This window comes from Aphelocoma coerulescens, chromosome 2 (genome assembly GCF_041296385.1).
Source record: "Aphelocoma coerulescens isolate FSJ_1873_10779 chromosome 2, UR_Acoe_1.0, whole genome shotgun sequence".
NCBI classification, from domain to species: Eukaryota; Metazoa; Chordata; class Aves; order Passeriformes; family Corvidae; genus Aphelocoma; species Aphelocoma coerulescens.
The window spans coordinates 1356715-1377701 of NC_091015.1; the positions used below are offsets into that span (position 1 = coordinate 1356715).

Sequence of the window (20987 nt, forward strand, 5' to 3'; positions counted from 1 at the left end):
GCCCCAAAAGCCAAGATTTCCCGATAACTCTGGGCCATTCCCACCAGAATAAATCTGGAATGTCCTGAATAGGAATCTCCAGAGGAAGATGCAGCCCCGTCCAAACTGGTGCAGGTTCTGCTCCCTCGGTCACCGGCATTTTTTGGGAATATCCCCAGTTACGGATCGGGATAATACTGTGCTCTATCTCTCTGAAATAAATCCATGGAAAGTGCAACCAAGGGATGTTTTCCACCCAGCTAATGCTCCCACTCCTCTCTCCCTCTTTTTAATGGATATTATTTCTGCTTCCCGCTGTTCTGTCCCGGAAATGTTGGGATGCTGCTTTTCCTGCAGCTCCCAGGAGCCAGAGTCAATCCATTTTTAATTCTATTTCCTTCCCTTCTCCGGCTGATTTCTCCCTTAGGGCAAAGCACCTCAAAGAGGCGAAAAGCTGGAAAGAGGCAGGTGGGAATTCTGATTCCCAGAATGGTGAGAATAATAAATATTCCATGAATATCCGGCTTTTAAACCTTCCTGAGTGGAGCTGTCCTTATTCCCAATAATTTCTCTCCTCTGGCTCTGAGGGCAGCTCCCACAAAATCTTCCCAGATCCCAAACAGGACCTGCCCAGGTCCTCCCTGGGAATTCTTAATGTTGGAAAAGTCCTCTTGGATCCTGGAGTCCAGTCATGATCCCAGCACTTCCAGGCCCACCACCAACCCACAACCCCAGGCACCGCATCCATGTTTTTGTTGAACTCTTCCAGGGACAGGAATTCCATCATTTCCCTGGGCAGCTTTTCCAACGCTTCACTCTCTCAGGGAAGAAAGAAATTCCGCAGTTTTCAGAGCAGCAGCCCCCAAAACACCGGGAAAACGCCAGAATTCCCAGCCCTGTTCCATGAAATATTCCAAATATTCCTGCTCTGTGTCTCCAGAGAGGGAAAACTCCTCTCCGTAGGTGGCCGAGAGCTTTGGAAGCAAATCCCAGGTCAAAGATATTGGAAAACTTCCTTTCCAAATCCGAAGCAAAGTTCAGGGATTTCCCGCCCAAGGCTTTATTTTCCCACAGAATTCGGGACCTGAGTGGGATTTTTTGGATGTTTGTTTCTGAAACTTTTCCCGTAAACTTTTGGCATCCCTGGGGTTTTGCATCCAGGAGTTTTCCAGCTTTCCCAGAGTTCCTGCAGAGCTGGAATCATCAGGGCAGGCTGGTGGGATGAGATGGAGGAAGCTGATTCCTGGATTTGCAAGGGGGAGCTTGGGCATCCATGGTTTTTCCCAAAGGAATTGCTGTGTTTGGAATTGCATGCAGGATCTGGGAACATCCTGGCGGATCAGGGATGAGCCTTCGGAGCTGTGCCCAAGCTCAATTTGAATTCCTGGACTCAACATCCCAACTTTTCCCTTGGAATAAAGAAACAAACTGAGCTAAAAACCTGGGATAACTCAGGAGCAGGGAGAGGGAATCCACAAACCTTCCTTTGGCTTCACTACGATTTGGGATACAGGGAAACATCCCAGCCATGGTGTGAGGCTGGGCATGCCAAAATTCCCACAGGAGGAGTGGGAATATGTGGGAATTTTCCATGGGAAGAGGGCTCAGGGGTCCTGTGGAGGAGCCGGTCTCTCCCTACAGCTGATCCTTGATCCAGCCTTTTCCATGGAAGTTGGAAGGACGGGACATTTCCCTGGGGCTCTGGAGCTCATCCTGGCACCCAATCCCATTCCAGTTTCCCAGATTTCTGGGATTAAACAGAGCAATCCCACACCTGAGTGTCCCAGCTGGACACGGAGCTCTGTGTTTCCCACAGGATTCTCCCAGATATCAGAGGCTCCCAGGGACTTGGATTTGGAAAGGGAAAAGGCAGGAAAAGGGACCGGTCCGAGGCTGTCCCCGAAGCGGTGTCCCAGTCCTGCTGGGATTTCCCAGGAATGCAAATCCCTGTTCCTGGCCTTCTCTTCGAAAGGTTCAGCTTTGCCGGGAGCTCGGGAAAGGGGGAGGAGGAGGCAGCTCCTGGGAGCATCCAGAGGGGGCTCCCCGATCCAGAGCTCGGGAAGAGGAGTCTGGCAGGGAAGCAGCTGCGGCTCCACAGCCTCGGGATCCTGCCAGGACAAACAGCGGCGCTCGGGATTCCCGGGAATTCCACACGGGAATTCGCTCCTGCCTCGCCGGGAGGGAGGGAGGGACGGAAGCACCGCCTGCTCCCTGCGCCGCTCCCAAATCCCAGTGCTCACATCCCAAATCCCAGTGCTCCCATCCCAAATCCCCGGTGCTCATATCCCAAATATTCTGTGCTCCCATCCCAAATCCCCGGTGCTCATATCCCAAATATTCAGTGTTCCCATCCCAAATCCCAGTGCTCATATCCCAAATCCCAATGCTCCCATCCCAAATCCCCGGTGCTCATATCCCAAATATTCTGTGTTCCCATCCCAAATCCCAGTGCTCATATCCCAAATCCCAATGCTCATATCCCAAATCCCGGTGCTCTCATCCCAAATCCCCGGTGCTCACATCCTGAATATTCCATGCTCCCATCCCACATCCCGGTGCTCCCATCCCAAATCCCCGGTGCTCGTGCAGCACTTGCTCCCGGAATTTGGGCCAGGATGGGGGGATACAAATTCCCAGGGAAATGCCGGTGAAACAGCGTCAGAACTGGGAGTTTTCCAGGCATCTGCTCTGGAGAAACAGGGAAATGGGAAAAGAGAAGGAAGAGGAAAGGGCAGGAATATTTTCCAAAGCCTTTCGGGCGTGTCCCCTCTGGAGCAGTTGTGCAGTGTCATTCCCAATTATCCCAGATTATCGCGGGAAGCTCCTCTCTCCTCCCGGCACTTTATCCCTGTTCCTGGCGTGCTCTGAGTGTCCTGGGGATCCTGGGATGGAAGATTTCCATGTGAAAGGATTCCTAGGAACTCTTTGGAGACAGGTCCTCCCTGCTTCCCTATTCCCAGCCCAGGAAAATCCACCCTGGAGCCGGAGCCGGGTCTCTGCCGGCTTTTGCACTATTTGGGATTGGCCGTAGATGGCAGCAAATGTCTCGCAGCTTCCCGCTGAGTTGGCTGCAGCCGGGAAAATTCCCGCATCCCAGATAATTCCCGCATCCCTCTGCTGTGCGGGAATGGGCCCTTCTCCAAAGGGAGCGGGAGCGCACGTGGGATCAGAGCTGCTCCCATCCCGGGATCTCCAGAGAAGCATCTCCTGCAGGATCCCAGCTCCTGGATCCTGGGATGAACTGGGGGGATGTGGAGGGAGCCAAGCCTGGGGAGAGCCTTGGGAATGGTCCTGGAGCTGATCCAGGAGGGGTCCTCCTGCAGGGACAGGAAAAGGAGCAGCAGCTTTAAACTGAAAAAGGGGAGATTTGAATTGGAATCTTGGGAATTGGGAATTGCTGGCTGGGAGGGTGGGGAGGGGCTGGGCTGGAATTGCCAGAGCAGCTGTGGCTGCCCCTGGATCCCTGTGCACATCTGGGGTTGGAAATGGTCCTTTCCAATCCTCGAGGTCCTTTCCAACCCTGACCATTCCGTGATCTTCCCTTGCAACTCCAACTTCCCAAAAGCTTGGAATATTTTGGAAAACTTGGAATCCATCTGACTTTAAAGCTGGTCAAAGTCTGGAAAATCCCCCAGGAGTGAGGGGAGAGAAACGGAATCGTTGGGGACCTTCAGAGCTTAAAGTTCCAACTTGCGCTGGGTTTTATTACCCAGAGAGGCACCCAGAGTCCAGCTTGGAGATAAACTGGAATTCCCTGCATCCATTGTTTACGCACGGATCTGTTGGCACGGGCTATTCCGAGACACAAAACCTCCAGATGGAATTCCCGCCATTATTCCAGCACAAAGCCCATTTCTCACGGATGAGATCCCCATCTCTTTTTCGGGAGGCATCCAATCTATTTTTTTTTTTCGGCTGCAGAGGAGTCTGGGCTAAATTTAAGGCCCAGACAGGAGTAAATCCATCATCCCAAAGTCACGGGCCTGGGTGTGCCCCGAAATTCCCAGTGCTGCTCCGAGCGTTTCTAACTGGGGCACCAGTAATGTGATATCTGCACGTGCTGGGAGCCGGATCCGTCGCGATATTCCTGGATACAAACCCCAGACTGTGGCTGTGGGATTCTCGAGCGGGGTCTCGGTAAGGGATCCTTCCCCAGCTGACGTCAGCGGGGTGGCTCGATTTCCACCGGCCAAAATTCCAGGTCTTTTTGCCGTGTCTCAGAGGGGCTGGGGATGCTGGGAGAATTTGCGTCATTCCCGCTGTGGTAGGGCTTGGAAAATAGCACCAAGGGCTGGAAAGAAATGCAGCCCTGCTTTTCCCAGCTCCGGGATGAGGAGCACAAAGGGAACATGCCAATGGATGTTGGGGTTCTATGAGCTCCGGACTTGTTGGGTTTGGATAACTCCAAATCAGACCTGGGAATGTGAGGCTTAAATGTCCTTTTTCCCTTTGGTTTTAAGCTGAAGGAGGGTGGATTGAGATTGGATTTGGGGAAAGAATTCCTGACTGGGAGGGTGGGGAGGGGCTGGGCTGGAATTGCCAGAGCAGCTGTGGCTGCCCCTGGATCCCTGGAAGTGCCCAAGGCCAGGTTTGGATCACCCTGGGATAATGGGAGGTGTCCTTGTCCACGGCAGGGATGGAATTGGATGATCCTTAAGGTCCTTTCCATCCCAAACCATTCCATGATTCCCTGATGTGTGACAGCCAGTCCAGCTTCAGCTGGGACTGGGGTGACTAAATCAGGGTCAGCTTGTCCTGGGAATGACCAAGGGACTGAGGGACACCTCCGGATCTCCGGTGGGATGTGGCTGGAAGGATGAACCTGGGGAGAAATCCCATTGTCAGGATATCCCTGATGTCTGAGAAAAGTGGGATGAACCAAGCTCAGCAATGACCAGGAAAGCCCAGCTTTGGCGTCGGAGCTGGGATAGTCTGGCCTAAAGTCCGAACAACATGGACAGAGGTGGGAAGTTGGGATCATGGGATGTTGTGGATGAGCAGGGCAGGGAGGGGCTCCTAGGGAACGAGGTGACCCCAAAAAGTGGGGTGGTCCCCTGGGGATGGCTGGGAAGGCTCAGCTCAGGGAATTGGCACTTAAGCCCAGCCCAGGGAGAACAAGGGCTTGGGCTGGTCGGGACAACTTCAATGCATCTTGTTTCCCAAAAAAAAAAAAAAAAAAAATAGGGAATGGCCTTTTCCAGCACACAGGCAGAGCTCCTGGCAGCATCTTCACAGCTGTGTCCAAAATTCCCAATCAGGAATAGTCACAATTACGAATATTCCCTGGTGGCAGAGCTGGGAGATTTCCAGAGCCAGAAAAACTTATTCCTTTCCCTCTGATTTCCAGAGTTTTCCTTCTCTTGTTTTCTGATGGAAAATCCCGATTCACCTGCAGGGGAGCAGCACAGGAGGCACCTGCCTGGCTCGGGTTTCCTTTCCCAGTATTTCTATGTCATCCTGATCCCAGAGTCACAGAATTCCAGACTGGTTGGAGTCAGAAGGGACCTTAAAGACCATTCCCAACCCCATGGGCAGGGAACCTTCCACCATCCCAAGCATCATCCTTGGACAATTCCAGGGATGGGGCATCCCGTGAGTCCTGCTCGGGTCTCACCTTTTCCCAGCCCCCCGACATCCCCATGACTCCTGTGGAATTCTTTTTCCTCTGTTTCTTGTTGACAGCCAGGTGGAGCCTCCAAAGCAGGATGTGAGCAGTGGCTGTCGGAATCCCTGCGCCAACCTCATCCCAAAAAACCCCTGTTTTCATCCAGACAAAAACTCACTGCTTGTTTTACGGGCTTGTGGATGGGCCTTGTCTTGGAACCCAAAGGGAATTTCTGGAAAAGCTTTCAGCTGGGGCGGTGAAATACAGGGAGATATTTTTAGTGTGGGGTTGTTGTTGGGGTTTTTTTCCTTCCCATAAATCATGAGGATCTGCCTTTGTCCGTGCTGAAAAGGTCACGAGTAGCCGGGAATTTTGGCTGTGCCGGAGGGATCAGCACATCCTTAATCTTGGAAAAGGTGATGGAATCTCAAGTGGGGGGTCCCCATCGCTTGCAGGAGAAGCTGGTGATTAATGAGTGGCTTTTTTAGGGAAAGCAGCAGCAGCAGGAAATAAATCCCAGCTCCCGCCAGGTGATCCATGATTCCCACCGCAGAGCTCTGGCTCCGGCAGGGAGCACTTGGAAGCAAAACTCGGTTGCAACACTTTTAAGGAGGCCGTGGCTTATCAGGAACATCTGTCCCTGCTTAAGCCTTTATAAAGCCTGAGTTACCAGGGAAAAGCCAGGGAACTGGGAAGAGCAGTTCTGGGAAAGGCCCGTGGAGAGGGTGCCGAGGAGCGGCAGGAAGGCGAGCGAGCCCCGTTGGGTGGCGGAGCCGCTCCCTGTGAGCTCATCCCGGGCTCCCTTTACGGCCTCCCAGGGAAAAGAGGCACTTTTAGGGAATGATTTAGGGAATGATTCATGGCGCTGTTTACGTGTCTGGCTTAGGAGGAGATAAATCACTCCTGGCACTGCAGGCACCGCCGGCTCCAACAAAGCGAACCCTGCTGGGATCCGCTTGGGATTTCATTTGGGATTTCATTCGGGATTAAACTCCTCTCGCCTCCAGCGGCGTGTGGCCCCAGCCCAGCAGCAGAGCAGGGATGGGGCTCATCCCCTATCCAGGGATAATCTGGAGGGAAGGAATGGGGCAGCCCATGGGTCTGGCTGCTGCTCCAGAGCCAGAGGGGTCCCCCAGCCATCACTCATCCCAGCAGGAATACAAATCCCAGATATTTTTAGCAGATCTGGGCCGGCACAGACACAGCCCGAGGTGCCCAGTTCCAGTGGGACGTGCACGGATCAGCTGGATCCTCCCAAAACGGGACTTTAAAAAGGCTTTGGGCCATTTGGACTTGTCTAATATTTTTGATACGATTCCAAACACAGTTACAACTGGGAAGACAAGTGTGGAAGGGATAGAGGAAGAGTTTGATGGGAGATTGGGAAGGAATTGCTGGCTGTGGGGGTGGGGAGGGACTGGAATGGAATTCCCAGAGAAGCTGGGGCTGCCCCTTGGCAGTGTCCAAGGCCAAGCTGGACACTGGGGCTTGGAGCAGCCTGGGACAGTGGGAGGTGTCCCTGCCCATGGAATGGGGTGACGTTGGATGATCATTCAGGTCCTTTCCAACCCAAACCATTCCCTGATTCCATGATTCAGCAGTAGGATGTGTTATTTCCTCTGATAATCTCCCTCACCCCACTCCCTTATTCTATGCTTTCCATGGAGATCTGTCTCAGCCTGGCTTTCCTTGTGTTTATGGATAGTCTGGGACAGCAGCGTCCCCCGGAATTTGGGTCCCCGATGGATCAGGAGAGCGCTGACTCATGGAGCAAAGCCGTCACCCCCTGCAGCCTTGAGTCTCACAGGGAAACATCCAGGGGATTTTCCAAGCAAATCCAACAGGGAGGCAAAAATAAGAAACCTTCAGGGATTGACCAGACTGAGGCATCTGTTGTTCCAAGAGAGGGATGGAAACCAGGAGCTGGAGTCAGACTGGGAATCTGAAGAGACAGGAAGCGGCCAAGGCCAGGTTGGACGGGGCTTGGAGCATCCTGGACTAGTGGGAATTGTCCCTGAGGTGGCACTGGATGATCCGTAAGGTCCCTTCTGACCCAAACCATTCCATGCTGGTGCCGGATGTTTGGATTCTCCAACACGAACCCGCAGCACCTTTCCCAAACAGGATTCCCTGCACGTGGCTGGGATTCCTGCCCTGGATAAGATCCATAACCGGGATCCTTCCCGACCTTGGCCAGGGAACCTCCCGTATGACACCAGCCTTGCCTGGGTGACATCCAGGCCTGGAGGTGACCCCTCCCACCCCAAATCCTTTTCCTGCCCCGACGGCCAAATTTCCAGGATATAGAGCTCATTGGTGTCAATGGATGGGCACAGCCCCACTCCCACCACGGCAGCTCCCATCCTGAGGGACAATTCCCTGCCCAATCCATGCTGGAATGTGTCCCTGCTGTCCCCGGTGTCTCCTGGGCCGTGCCCTCAGTCCTGGCCGTGCTGCCCAGCGTGTCCCACGCGGATGATCTGAGGGTGATCCTGAGGGAGCAGCTGTTGGCACTGGGAGCTCTCTGGGGTTTCCCCGCTCCTGGCTGTGGCTCCTGGCACACACGGAGCAGCAGGAATGTGGCCTGGAGCCCACAGTGCCCCACAGCCTTGGCACAACATTCCCAGGGCATGGATTCTGCGTCTCCCTGCGGTCCAATCCCACCAGCAGCCGTGGGCTGGCAGGAGTCAATCCCAAATCCCTGCTGGGGCAGCGGGGAGGGATGTGGGATTGACCTTTCTGGTAGAAATATCTCGGGAGCATCCCCTGAGCCCCTTTAGGGACATCAAGGATGGGAAGGGGGAGTCTTGCTTCCAGCTAAATTTCTCTGGACAGGAGGGAAGAAGGGAGGGCTGCTCCAGGTCTGTGCCTCTGGACAAGGGAATTGCTGGGATGAGGGTGCAGCTGGATGTTGGAGCAAATGCTCCAGGGAAAGGAGCAGGTTATCCTGACCCGAAGGGTTTGTGGTATCCCAGGACTCCGAGCTGCAGCAGGGAAGTTGTGCCAAGATTTTGCCTCTCTCCCCAAATTCCTGAGCTGCCTGAGGCCACGGAGTGATCCTGTGTTGATTCCTGGTCAGGGCTGCTGGAAAGTGAGGAGTTGGTGTTTTGGAAGGAGGAAAAAACAGGGAAATGGAAAAAAAAAGGGAAAAAAGGAATCAATTCCAGCACGATGTCGAGCAGCTGTTTTGTAAAACCTTTGGATAATTTGCCCATGGGAAAGCTGGAGTCTCCAAGCCACGGGAGTCAGGAATTACCTCAGCTGCCATGGAAGCACCGGGAGCAATCCCAAATTTCTCGGAATTTCTCACAGATCTGCTTGTCCAACTTAAATTTAATCCTGCCTTGGTCTAGGTCTAGTCCTTGATCTCAAGAGTAGCTGAGTTAGGCTTGGCTCGTCTCATGGAAGTTATGGAGAAGTGGGGATGTCTCCAGCTAGGCCAGGCCTTCTCCAGACCAGAGGGGAGAACAGGATGGGATTCATGGGAATATCGGAGACATTTGGGTTGGGATTAATCATTCCTGAAGCGGTGAATGCGAGCGGTGTTGTTTGGGATCCAGGAACAGAATTCCGATCCCTGCTGATCCCTCTGCACCAGCTCCATGCTCCGATCCTTGGGAAGGACAGCCCTGCCCAGGCAGCCTGATAGGAACTTCTGGGAATTTTCTCCTTGCTGGGAAGTTGATTTTTCCATAGCTCAGCTCTTGGGTCCCACCTCGTTTGCTCCAGGGGTGGAAAGTGGGAAATCCTTTGGGAGAGACAAATGTTCTCCCTAAATTCCTGTTCCTGGAAAGGCACTGTAAATCTCAATTCTCCTGGATAAATGGTTGGTGCTGACTGCAAATTGTGGATTCTCAATCCTTGGAAGTGTCCAAGGCCAGGCTGGCCAGGGCTTGGAGCACCCTGGGATGGTGGAAAATGTCCCTGCCCAGGGGTTGGAATGGGATGACCCTTAAGGCCCATTCCATCCCAAACCATTCCAGAATCATTTTCCCTTTCCCCTTCCCAGCTATTACCCGGTGCTCTCCCAGCAGATCCCGGCATTCCTTGCCCTCAATCCCAACAAATCCGTTTGCCTGGAGCTGTTTTTTGAGCTGCTGCCAGGGAAGCGGCACAGAAAGGACCCCGTTCTTCCCGAAAATGAGGCCCATAAACGAGGATGAACGGGACCTCATCGGGGACGTTTGGGGTTTGCTTTCGTGGCTGGGACATCATCCAGGGAATGGAAATTCCAGAGGACATCCTCATCCTACCCCGTGGGCTCTGGAGGAGCAAGGAAAGGAGGGAAAAAGGGATCCAAAAGGAATTTACAGCCTCGGGATAAAGTTGTTGTGTCCCCTTCCCTTTGGCATTTCTGCTTTCTCCGGACACAGAGGGAAAAGCGACATTCCCAGATCTTTTCTCCACAAGGAACTTTTATTTTCCAGCAAAACCCAGCACTAGGAAGAGGGGAGGGGATGATTGAGCAAGAGGAGCAGGTGGGATTTGATTGGAAAACTGGGAAGTGCAGGGAGGAGCCTCCATCCCTTCCAGGTGCTCCTGGGGTGGGATTGCAGGAATGAAGGGAAAAGCTGTGCCTGTGGAGCAGCCGGGCTCCTGCATCCCTCGGGATAAAGCTATTCCTTGGAAAAACTGAACGCCAAGAAGCTCAGCGCAGGAATTTCTGCAGAGGAAATTTAGGGAAAGCTGATTTAAAGGGATTTGCTGGAAGCTTTTAGAGGGATTTTTAGAGGGATTAAGTCTGCAGGGACAGGATAACCTCGACCTCTTCCTCCAAAACAGCTGGATTTGGGAGCTGGACATGTTTGGGACAGTTTCTGCCTTCCCTTGGATGCTCCTCTTGCTCCCACAATTCCCATCGGCAAAAACTCCTCCTCAAAAATCCTTCCAGGGCTCCTGAGTGGCCAATTAATGGGAAAAAAAACAAAAACAAAACCAAAAAGGCTGATCCAATTTATTCCAGGTGCTGGTTTGAGGATGGAATAAATTCCAGCTGCTCTGGGCAGGTAGAGACTGTAAGAGGAGCTCTGAGGGAACAGCTCAGCTTGGTGAATCCCATCCTGGATATTCCCAGTTTTCTCTCAAGGCAGGGATTACTGGGAAAAATAGATCCTATATTTATTCCTTTCTCTTGGTTAAAGGGGTTCTTCAGGATGAGAGATTTTTTTTTTGGGGATAAAAAGATGAAGGCTCATGGGAACTGGAAAAAAAAAAATCAGTGGAATGGGAAATGTTAAAGATGGGAATCTTGAGGAGTTTTTGGCTCTGGGATTCACTGGGATGAAAAATTCCTTTTATCTCCTTTTTTCATTGTCCTGAGCAGCAAGTGCAGGGAATTCCTGGAATAAACGGTGCTGGACTGGAGGAAATCCTGGATAATAATATGGATTTTGGAATTCTCAGTGTGGCACAGGGGGTCTGTGGCCTTAAAAAGAGAGGAAATCCATGGATTTTGATGAAATTATCCCTTTTGGGCCCATTTTCCATCCTAGCCCAGTTCCAGGAGGTGACACTTGAGGGGTCAGCAGCAGTTTAGGACATTCCTGGCCCCGGAATGTGCATCCAGAGTCCGGGTTTTCCCAGCTCCTGCTGGATTTGGGCTTTGTTCATTTGTCTGATCCTGGTTTGGATCTCCTGGTGGGATTTGTTGGGATTTTTTTAGTCTTTGGTTTTTTTGAGTCTAAAATCCTTCAAATTAGGGATGAATTTCCCTCCTTTCTCCGTATCCTATGGACGTCTCGTCCTGGCACCTCCATCCCTGTTTTCCTTCCATCCCAAGGGATCCAAATCCCACCCAAAGCAGCGGCTGCTTCACTCCCAGCATTTCCCACTCATTCCCAAATCCTTCAGCCCCACTGGGCACTCCTGGAGGTGAAGCCGCTTCTTTTGGTGCCTGGGAATCTCCAGATTCCCAAAGATTGGCACAAACGATTCCTAATGGTTTTAGTAAGGCCACCCCCTGGCATGTTTAGGGATCAGGTGTTGGGACTGTTTTTCCAAGGGAAAGCTTTGCCCAGCCAGAGCCAAATGTGCCTTGGATCGGGAAGGCATCGCAAGGAAAACATTCCCGTGGATTCCTTTAACCTTGGACAGCCAGGCTGGGAGGAGGAGCAGGGAAGCTCTGCCTTCCAATCAGGAGATCCAGGGCAGGAAAATCCGAGGAAAATCAGGAAAATGTGGTGTCAGGGAATTAAAATTCCTCCAGCAGCTGGAAGATCCAGAGGTACGCCGGGTTTTCCAGCTCTGGGTGTTTGTGCTGTCCCACCTGCTGTCCCTTGATCCTAAATCCGAGGATTCCAGGGTTGGATAATCCTCAGTCCCTGGGGATCTTTCAGCCCCATGGAGGCACTGAAATGTCCCCATGAGGAGTTGGGACAGAGGGAATGACAAATTCCAGACCCCCAGCTCCCAGCCTGGATGTTTAATGGGATTTATCCAGCACCATTCCGTCGTTTTCCTAACAGCTTTTGAGAACTGATGTCTTCAAATCCCAGGATTTAGTGAAAATCTCTGTTTTAATCCATAAATTTATAAACTTATTTGCGTTCACATTTCAACCGTTTTGGCTGAGGGGAACCCACAAAGTCAGGCCCTAAATGGATTTTTTTATCCTTTAGACCATTTTTTGGGAGGAGAGGAGGGAACGTGGGGTCGGTTTTGGTGGATTTTTTTTAAGGATCAGGCAGGCTTAGGAAATTAAACCTGAGCTGAGCTCGGAGCTCTGCCCCTGCCCAGCTCCAGGCCCAGTACTTGGAGATTTTTCCCTTTTATTTCTGGGAATTGAAATGGGTTTTCTGTGCATCCCTCCAAGCACAGCCAGAGGAGCCGAGGGCTGAGCGTGCTTGGGATGAATCGCTTGGAATTCCTGAGGTCCCATCCCTCTAAATCCAGCCTAACTCCTCCAGCTTTGGCGGAATCGCTCCGGCTTTGTACGGATCCGAACGCCAGCAGGAGTTGACCCCAAGCTTTTCTGTTCCCAATCCAAGCTGAAACGAGGGATGGTGCCTTAAATGCGGACAGGCCAAACATCTGGGAAGGGCTGGAGTTGTTCCCATTAACGTGGACGCGGTTTGGAAGCGACTCCCGCGTGTGAAGGGTTTTGAGCCTGGATTTGTTCCAAGGACACGAAAACCCAACTCCTGTTTGACTCCCAGCCCCTTATCAGATTGAACTCCACAGCTGCGAGTCCATTGCCCCCCGTTCCTCTCCCTGGGAGCCCGCTGGGAACTCGCATCCCGGTTTATTTGGGAGCTGGGATTCATTAACCCTCGTTATGTCCTTCGGAGGGAGTTTTTGTCGGGAGTTAATTGGCCCTCAGCTGGTTCCTGTTACTGGCTTGGCAAAGGGAATGAGCTTAAAAGGAGGGAAGAACCTGGGTTTGGGATAGGGATGGCTTGGGGAGTGCAGGGAAATCATGGAATAGCTGGGTTGGGTTGGAAGGGATCCAAAGGATCATCCCATTCCCACCCTGCCATGGGTGGGGACACCTCCCACCATCCCAGGCTGCTCCAGCCTGGCCTTGGGCACTGCCAGGGATCCAGGGGCAGCCACAGCTGCTCTGGCAATTCCAGCCCAGCTCCTCCCCACCCTCCCAGCCAGCAATTCCCAATTCCCAATATCCCACCCGAATCCCATTTTCCAGTGGGAAGCCATTCCCTGTGTCCTGTCCCTCCATACCTTGTCCCCAGTCCCTCTCCAGCTCTCCTGGAGCCCCTTTGGGCCTGCAAGGGGCTCGGAGCTCTCCCTGGAGCAGAGGGTGGGAGACGCTGTCAGTTCCCAGCCCTGCCTGGGGCAGGCCCCTCCACACATTCCTGGGATTCAGGCAGGATTTTATGGAGCCTGATGCCTGTGGATGGAACCTCCGTGCAGAGGAGGAAGAAGCAAGGGAGGTTGTAATTCCTAAGAGGAGAGGAGTCCTTGACATAAATTAGTTACTAGGAATGTTTTCCTCCTGGATGATCAGCCTCATCCCTGAAATCTGGGATGCTCCATCCCAGAATTTCCCCTGTGCAGCCTCATCCCTGCAATCCGGGATGCTCCATCCCAGAATTCCCGCTTCCACGTGTGAATGTGTGCGACAGGAGCAGTCCCGGCCCGTGCTTCCATTGCCAAATCCATGGATGATAATTCCACAGAGCTCCTTGGGACACAACCGCAGAGCAAACCGGGATTCCCAGGGCGAGGCTGAGGAAATCATGGATGCACAGGAGGGTTTGGAATTGGAATTTCACCTCTCTGTCCCCTCCTTGCAGGTGGATGCCGACGATGTCATCACCAAGGAGGAGCAGATCTTCCTCCTGCTGAAGGCCAAGGCCAAGTGCGAGCGCCACCTCAAAGCCAAGGTGCCCAAGGTGCACGGTGAGTGTTCCCAAATTCTGGGCTGGAGCTGGATCCATCTCTGCTCCACCCCCAGCCCTTCCCTCAGCCCCACTTGCAGAGCTCGGAGCAGGGAGGCAGCAGGAGGATCCCAAAGCGTTGGTTTTTCAGGATAGGCCATGGAGAGGAGGTTTCAGCGCGAGGGGTTGGAAAGCGAAGTTGTCCCAGACTTGTTCTGCTCCAGGATTCCAAATGCTGAGGGTTCAGGAGGATGTGGAAGTTGTGGAGTTACAGCCCTGATCTCGCAGGAGAGAGCATCAACCACCAGCTTTCTTGGGATCACAGAATTCCAGAATGGTTTGGGATGGAAAGGGACCTTAAAGATCCCATTCCATGGGCAGGGACACCTCCCACCATCCCAGGTTGCTCCAGCCTGGCCTTGGGCACTGCCAGGGATCCAGGGGCAGCCACGGCTGCTCTGGCAATTCCAGCCCAGCCCCTCCCCACCCTCCCAGCCAGCAATTCCCAATTCCCAATCTCCCATCCAGCCCTGCCCTCTGGCACTGGGAAGCCATTCCCTGTGTCCTGTCCCTCCATGCCTTGTCCCCAGTCCCTCTCCAGCTCTCCTGGAGCCCCTTTAGGCCCTGCAAGGGGCTCTGAGCTCTCCCTGGATCCTTCTCTTCTCCAGGGGAACATTCCCAGCTGTCCCATCTTGGCTCCAGAGGGGCTCCAGCCCTGGGAGCAGCACCGTGGATTCCTCTGGACTTGTTCCAGAGGAGAGCCACAATTCCAAATCCCAAAATTCCTTTGCAGCAGTGATAAGGGAAACAAGACATCGCTCCAAGACCTTTCTCCTTCCACGCTCTCTCTCCTCGGAAGGGCCCAAGTTCAGCTGAGCCTCTTCCTTCTCCTTCCTTTCTATTTTGGGCTGGAAAATCCTTCCCAGCTGTGGGGCTGGAGGGAGGAGGAAGGAGGGAACTCTCTCACCCCCCGCCGGCTCCTTTCCTCACATTCCCAAGTGTTCATTCCTGGAGAGCTGAGGGACCCTGCACCCCCCAGGGTGGGTGTCCCATCCCACTTCCCTCGATTTCCCGGGAAAACGGGACAACCCACAACGTCCCTACAGCTCAGCTCTCTCTTCCCTCAGGGAGTGCTGTGGGAAAACCGGGAGACAGAGGGAATTGTCCCCAAATCCAGCTTTGCCACCTGGTGCCTTTGGAAAGGCCAGCAAGGGGCTGTGAAATCCCAGCTTTCCTTTGATTCCAAGCCTCCTGTTTTCCATCAGAAAACCTCAAGCCACATCCTCTGCTGCTCCTCCGTCCCCTCGCCCCGTGCCCAATTAACACCTCGTTAATGAGCACATGTGCGAAGGCATTTCCTGCTGCTGTCTCCCTGCCCACCTGGGCCTGCTCCCGTGCCCCTTTTCCAGCTTTTCCGAGGCAGCATTTGGGATCGATCCCCCTTTGTGGTGGGCAGGGATAGGGATGCGATTGACAGCTGGGTTTTGGGCTCATTCCCTGTGGACAGAGCAAAGGAAGCAAATCCCAGGGATTTGGTGCTGGTGTGAGACCTGGCTCTGGGGCTGGAAGAGAAAAATTCCAACCCGTGGTGGTTTAATCCCATGCACACAACTCCTGCCTCTGGAAAAAGCTGCTCTGAGCTCCTCAGGCTCCCTGCTCCATCCCCTACAGCAAATACAATCCCAAATGGTCCAAGAGGAGGAATCACCTGGATTCTAAGGTTTTGGAGACTTCAAACCTTCATTAGCAGAGGGGAATTAGATCCAATTAATCAGCACTAATCCAAAGGCAGAATGAATTCCCCCTCAACCTTTCCCAAGGAATGTTTTTTTAGGATTTGGCAGCCCAGAAATTCCCCCTAGGAATTTCCAAACAAGGCAGGGAACCCAGACTGTCCCTGAGATGGTCTAGGGTAGTTTGTGGTCCCAGCAGAGGGTTTTCCAATTTGGAAAAGTCCTTCCCAATTTTCAGAGGAGCTGCCATCCACAGATTTTGGGATTTCAGATGTCCTTGGACACAGGGAAAGTGGCTGGGTCCAGCCCTTTCCTCCTTGGATAATCCGGAAATTGGGACACGGTGTCTGTTTTGGGATCAGGGACACCCAGATCTGTGCCCTCCTCACCCAGAGGGAGGATCTCATCCCTCTACCTCTTCCCTCACTGCAAATCCCAAAGAAAAACCAGGGAAGGACAACAATCTCCCCAGTTATGACGCTCCAGCTCCTATTTGCAGACAGGATTTAAAAGGAAAAGTGCATGAGGCAAAGTAGGGTTGGTTTGGAGCAAAATAAATCCTGGGTGGTTTTTCCACTGGTTTTCCATGGTCAAATCCATGCTGGGTTTGTCATTCCAAAGAAGGAAAAAGGACAGGACCACGATGAGGCAGAAATTTGGGGAGATCCTAAGGAAAGCACATCCCACAGTTATCCAAGGGTGGGATTTCTCCAGCTTTTCTTAAGGAGTTTGTGGTGAGGGAAAAGATCCATGTTCAGCTCTGCTGGAAGGGATCTGCCCTGCAGAGCCAGAATCCCTCTGGGATCATCCTGGAGCAGCTCCAATCCAGGCCCAACCCTGCTGACAGCCCGGGGGTGTCGGATGTTTGGGAAAGGAGAAAGTTCCTACTTAAAATTCCTGACCCAAGGCAACAAGGAGCAACTTGGGACTCGAGGGGGATCTCTCCAGGGAAACTCCTCACTGCTAGGGTCATAGGAAAAGAGTCTTTGACCCCGTTCCAGAGAGTGGGAACATGTCCTGGCTGGCAGGGCTGACATTCCAAAGTCTTAGGGGGCAAAAAGGTTAAAACCCTTTAAAATTCCAAACTTTCTTCAGCCGCTGTTTATGTGTACAAGCTCCAAATTTCCTTTTTTTCCTCTCTAGAAAGGTTAAAATTCTGTTTTACAGGAGGATGAGCTCCCTGCTCTCCTCCTGGGATGGCTCACAGGGATCCTCTGGCCACCTCCCAGGTGTCCCTGAGCCCTGGCTCCTGATCCATGTGGCTCCCACATGGATCTGTGCCGTGGGCAGCGGATCCTGAGCCGCTCCAGGAGCTTCCAAAGAGCCCCATCAGGATTCGTGCGTCATCTCCACCTTTGGCTGAGGCACTGAGGGCTGGAGACCCAAAAAATGAAACCAAAAAAACCCCAAACCCCTTCCCCCACAAGCATTTGGTTTCCTCCTTTTCTCTTTTCTTTCCCCTCCCCTTTTTTCCCTTAAATTTAGTCTCCAGATGAAAGCCTTTGGGAAAGAACAGGAAACCCGAACATTTCTCTTCTCCCTACACAAATATTCCATCCCAGCCCTGGTGGGCAGCTGATGCCACCCCAAAGTTAAACCTGGAAGGGGATGAAGTGAAATTCCCAGCCTGGAGCCATCAGGCCTGATTTTTTTTTTTTAAATCCATGAATTAAAAGCTTGTCTTTCCCTGGTTTGGAAAAGGAGATGGGACGTTTTGTGGGGAAAGAAGCGGGATTTTTGTACAACCCTGTCATTAGCAAAGGCCATGGGCAACTCTTTCTCTGAGCCCGAGGTGTTGCAGCTCCAAACTGGGTTGTTTTTTTAATAAATAAACTTATTTTCCCAGGAAAGGTGTTATTTTTAGTTGGGAATCTGGGTCTGTTTACCTGGGTTGGGCATCCCAGTTTGGCTTCATTGTCCCTAAAGGACCTAGATCCGATTCCAGGCTCTCCCTGGGCCTGAGGAACCCCAAAATCTGCTCCTGGTTTTCTCTCCAGAGGCTCCAGCACCATTCCCTGATGCCAGGAGCCCCCAGAGGCTGGGAGAAGCGTCAGGAACCTCAGAAATTAACGGAGACAAAGGCATCCAGAGTCCTAAACACCCCAGCCCTCTATAAATCCATATTGTCTCCAGCTATTTCCATCTTCTCCCAGTTTCTGTTCTCAATCCTTGTGAGTCAACAGTGCAGACGTGCCCCAAATCCCACAAAAACCCCAAACCATCCCTTGTGAACGTATTCCCAGCACAGTTTTGGCCTGGAAAAGCTGTCACTGCCCCAGTGGACACCAGCTGGAGGGTCAACATGGACCAGGAGAGCTCTGAGCATGGAATCATGGATGAGGAGAGTTTTTAGGATGGAATCATGGATCAGGAGAGCTTTGAGCATGGAATCATGGATCAGGAGAGCTTTTAGGATGGAATTATGAACCAGGAGAGCTTTTAGGATGGAATTACGGACCAGAGTGTTCCTCTGGAGTGTGAGGGAGTTCAGACTCATGGATATGAACCATGATGGCCTTGAAGGAGCTGAAAATGGGATGTGGCCTCTACCTGCAAAGTTTTATGGGCCAAGAATTCCCAGTCCTATTGAGGAATATCCACAGAGCAGTCAAATAGGTCTTGGAACACATAGGAGGAATGGATCTTGGGAATTATGAGAGGCACAGCTGGTCCACGGTTTAGATTTGTGAAGGAACACAGGGAAAGGGTGGGAAACATTCCAAAGGGTGGCTGAACTCTAATGCTAATTATCGACCTTATTTTAATTGGTATGAGTGATATTACCCCCTCTCTGAGGGGGGCTGGAGGGCTTTGGAAGGACTGGATGTGCTGGAATGAGGAAAGAATGGGATGTGCCAGCAGTGGCAGGTCGGGGGTTTCCGATGGGATGCTGGAGGTTGTTTTTCTGCTCCTGGGTTGGGAATGCAGGGCTGGGGGGGGGGGGGGGGGGGGGATGGGCAGTGTCTGGAACCAGCTGGTGAGGTCAGGAAGGTGCCTCCGGAGCTGGGTCATGCCAGGAATTGTCTGGTGACCCTCTGGCCTTGTGACTGGGCTGAGCCGAGACAGGGTGTGACTTGGAACAGCTCCTGGCCCTTGTGTCCCCTCCAATGCCCAGTGCCTCCGGGGCTGAGCATGGAAGGGGTGTTCTCCCAGTAAACACTGGGGTGAAGACCAGCAAAGGTCGTTGAACGGTGATGGGCAGAAGCTGCCTCCATCCATGGCCATGGAACTTCAGGAGTGGGTCCAGTGGAGATGAGGAAGGGCTTGGAGCATCTCCCTGCCCTTGTGAGTCAACAGTGCAGACGTGCCCCAAGTCCCACAAAAATCCCCAAACCATCCCTTGTGAACGTATTCCCAGCACAGTTTTGGCCTGGAAAAGCTGTCACTGCCCCAGTGGACACCAACTGGGGGGGTCAACATGGACCAGGAGAGCTCTGAGCATGGAATCTTGGATGAGGAGAGCTTTCAGGATGGAATCAGGACAGGCTGAGGGAGCCGGGGCTGCTCAGCCTCGAGAGGAGCCCCAGCTGAGAGGGGCCCTCAGCCCTGGGTGTCCCTGGCTGCAGGGAGGGCTCAGGGCAGGGCCCGGGCTCTGCTCCGGGGCCCGGCAGCGGCACCAGAGCCACGGGCAGGGCCTGAGCCCAGGGAGTTCCACCTGCACAGGAGGCAGAACTGCTGCCCTGGGCAGGGCCCGGCCCTGAGCAGGGACCGGAGGGGCTGTGGGGTCTCCTCACGGGGGTATTCCAGAGCTGTCAGGATGTAATCCCGTGCCCTGTGCTCTGGGATGGCCCTGCTGGAGCAGGGAGGTGGCACCAGGTGCCCACTGTGGTCCCTTCCAGCCTGACTCTGTTGGATCAGTGAGGATCCTACTTCTCACCTCCTTCCATACTATCCAAACAACCATATCCCTCACCCCTTCCTCCAGCCACACCCCCTACAGATCCATACGTCCCCAAATGCAGCCCCTCATCCACCCCCTGCCCTCACAGCCAGGTTTGAAATCCATCTGCAAACCCCTGAACTCAATTCCTGCCCCTCCAAGGCCCCACTCCTCCCCCATCCTATCCCAAAACAATTCCTCCCCCTTCCTATCCCCAAAAGATTTCCCCCCCTCTTCCCATCCCAAAACGATTCCTCCCCCTTCCTATCCCAAAATGCTGCCTCATTTTTTTGGTCATTCCTCCCCGCCTGCTTCCAATGCCCCAAATGTCCTTCCCGTAATGGAGTGACCACAATCACACAGCGTATTCCAACTGTGGTCTCCCGGGTGCCGGAATGAGCTGGGCTGATTTATATTCCATGCCCCTGGATAAACACCTCGAGCCCGTGTTTGCATTTGTGCAGCTGCCAAGGAGCCTCGCAGATGGTTTGAACGTGTTCTCCACATGCAAAGTGTCCCATTCCGGCTGAAATGGGAATTGAGGCTAGGGGGGACGGAAAGGAGCAGGAAAGGAAGGGAAAAGGGGGATGGGATAGGAGCGGGAAGGAGGGAAAAACTCTCTGTGCACCCTGAGCAGGGATATCCCAAATTTGCTCCTTCTTTTCTCTCTTCCACTAAAGCAACCTCTGGGATTCTGGCTTGGCTGGGGGGGCGGGGAGGGGAGTGAAAACAAGGAGCAAAATGAGGGATGCATTTGGGACAGCCCCTTCCAAAGGATTCTGGGATTGGCCTTCCTGCCTTCCAAAGGGAAATCCTGTAGCAGTGACATCCAAGAGAGTTTTTGCTTGCTCCCGTCTTGGAATGACAGCAAATTCCATTCCCTGAGATCCCAACCTTCAAGGGGGAAGGAGAGAGCCAAGAGATGTCCTGGTGGATAAGGAGCTGTCCCTGAGCCTGGGACAAGAGCCAATGGGATCCTGGAGGGATGCCATGTTTCCCTTCAGGACTCATTTCTTCAGGAATGTCATCCAAGAGAGTTTCTGCTTGTTCCCATGTTGGAATGACTGCAACTTCCATGCCCTGAGATTCCAACCTGCAAGGGGGAAGGAGAGATCCAAGAGATGTCCTGGTGGACAAGAGCCAGGGGCATCCTGCAAGGATCCCATGTTTCCCTTCAAGGCTCATTTCTGCAGCACTGAAGTGGTTGACGATGTCCTCAAAACACGAGGAATTCCAGTGCCATTCCCACCTTCCCTGTCCCCATCCGGGAGATACACAGCTCTGAATTTGGAGGAGCTTCACCCACAGGCAAATCCCTGAGGGATAGAAAGGATCATCCCTCTGGCATTGCCTGGATGACGGATACACACCCAAAACACTTTGGGATGTGGGATATGTGTGAGATTTCCTTGTTTTCTTTAGAGTTTATGAATTCCTTTGGACTTCCATTATTT

General features: G+C 53.0%; 1 protein-coding gene across 2 annotated transcripts in view; it reads left to right on the forward strand.

Moving 5' to 3' along the window:
• The window catches only part of PTH1R (parathyroid hormone 1 receptor), a 204713-nt gene that overhangs the window by 18947 nt on the left and 164779 nt on the right, over window positions 1–20987 (forward strand). For both annotated transcript variants that reach the window (XM_069006208.1, XM_069006207.1), the window contains exon 3: window positions 13837–13942. In XM_069006208.1, the coding sequence (XP_068862309.1) occupies window positions 13837–13942 (106 nt within the window). The remainder of the gene's footprint in view (window positions 1–13836; window positions 13943–20987) is intronic.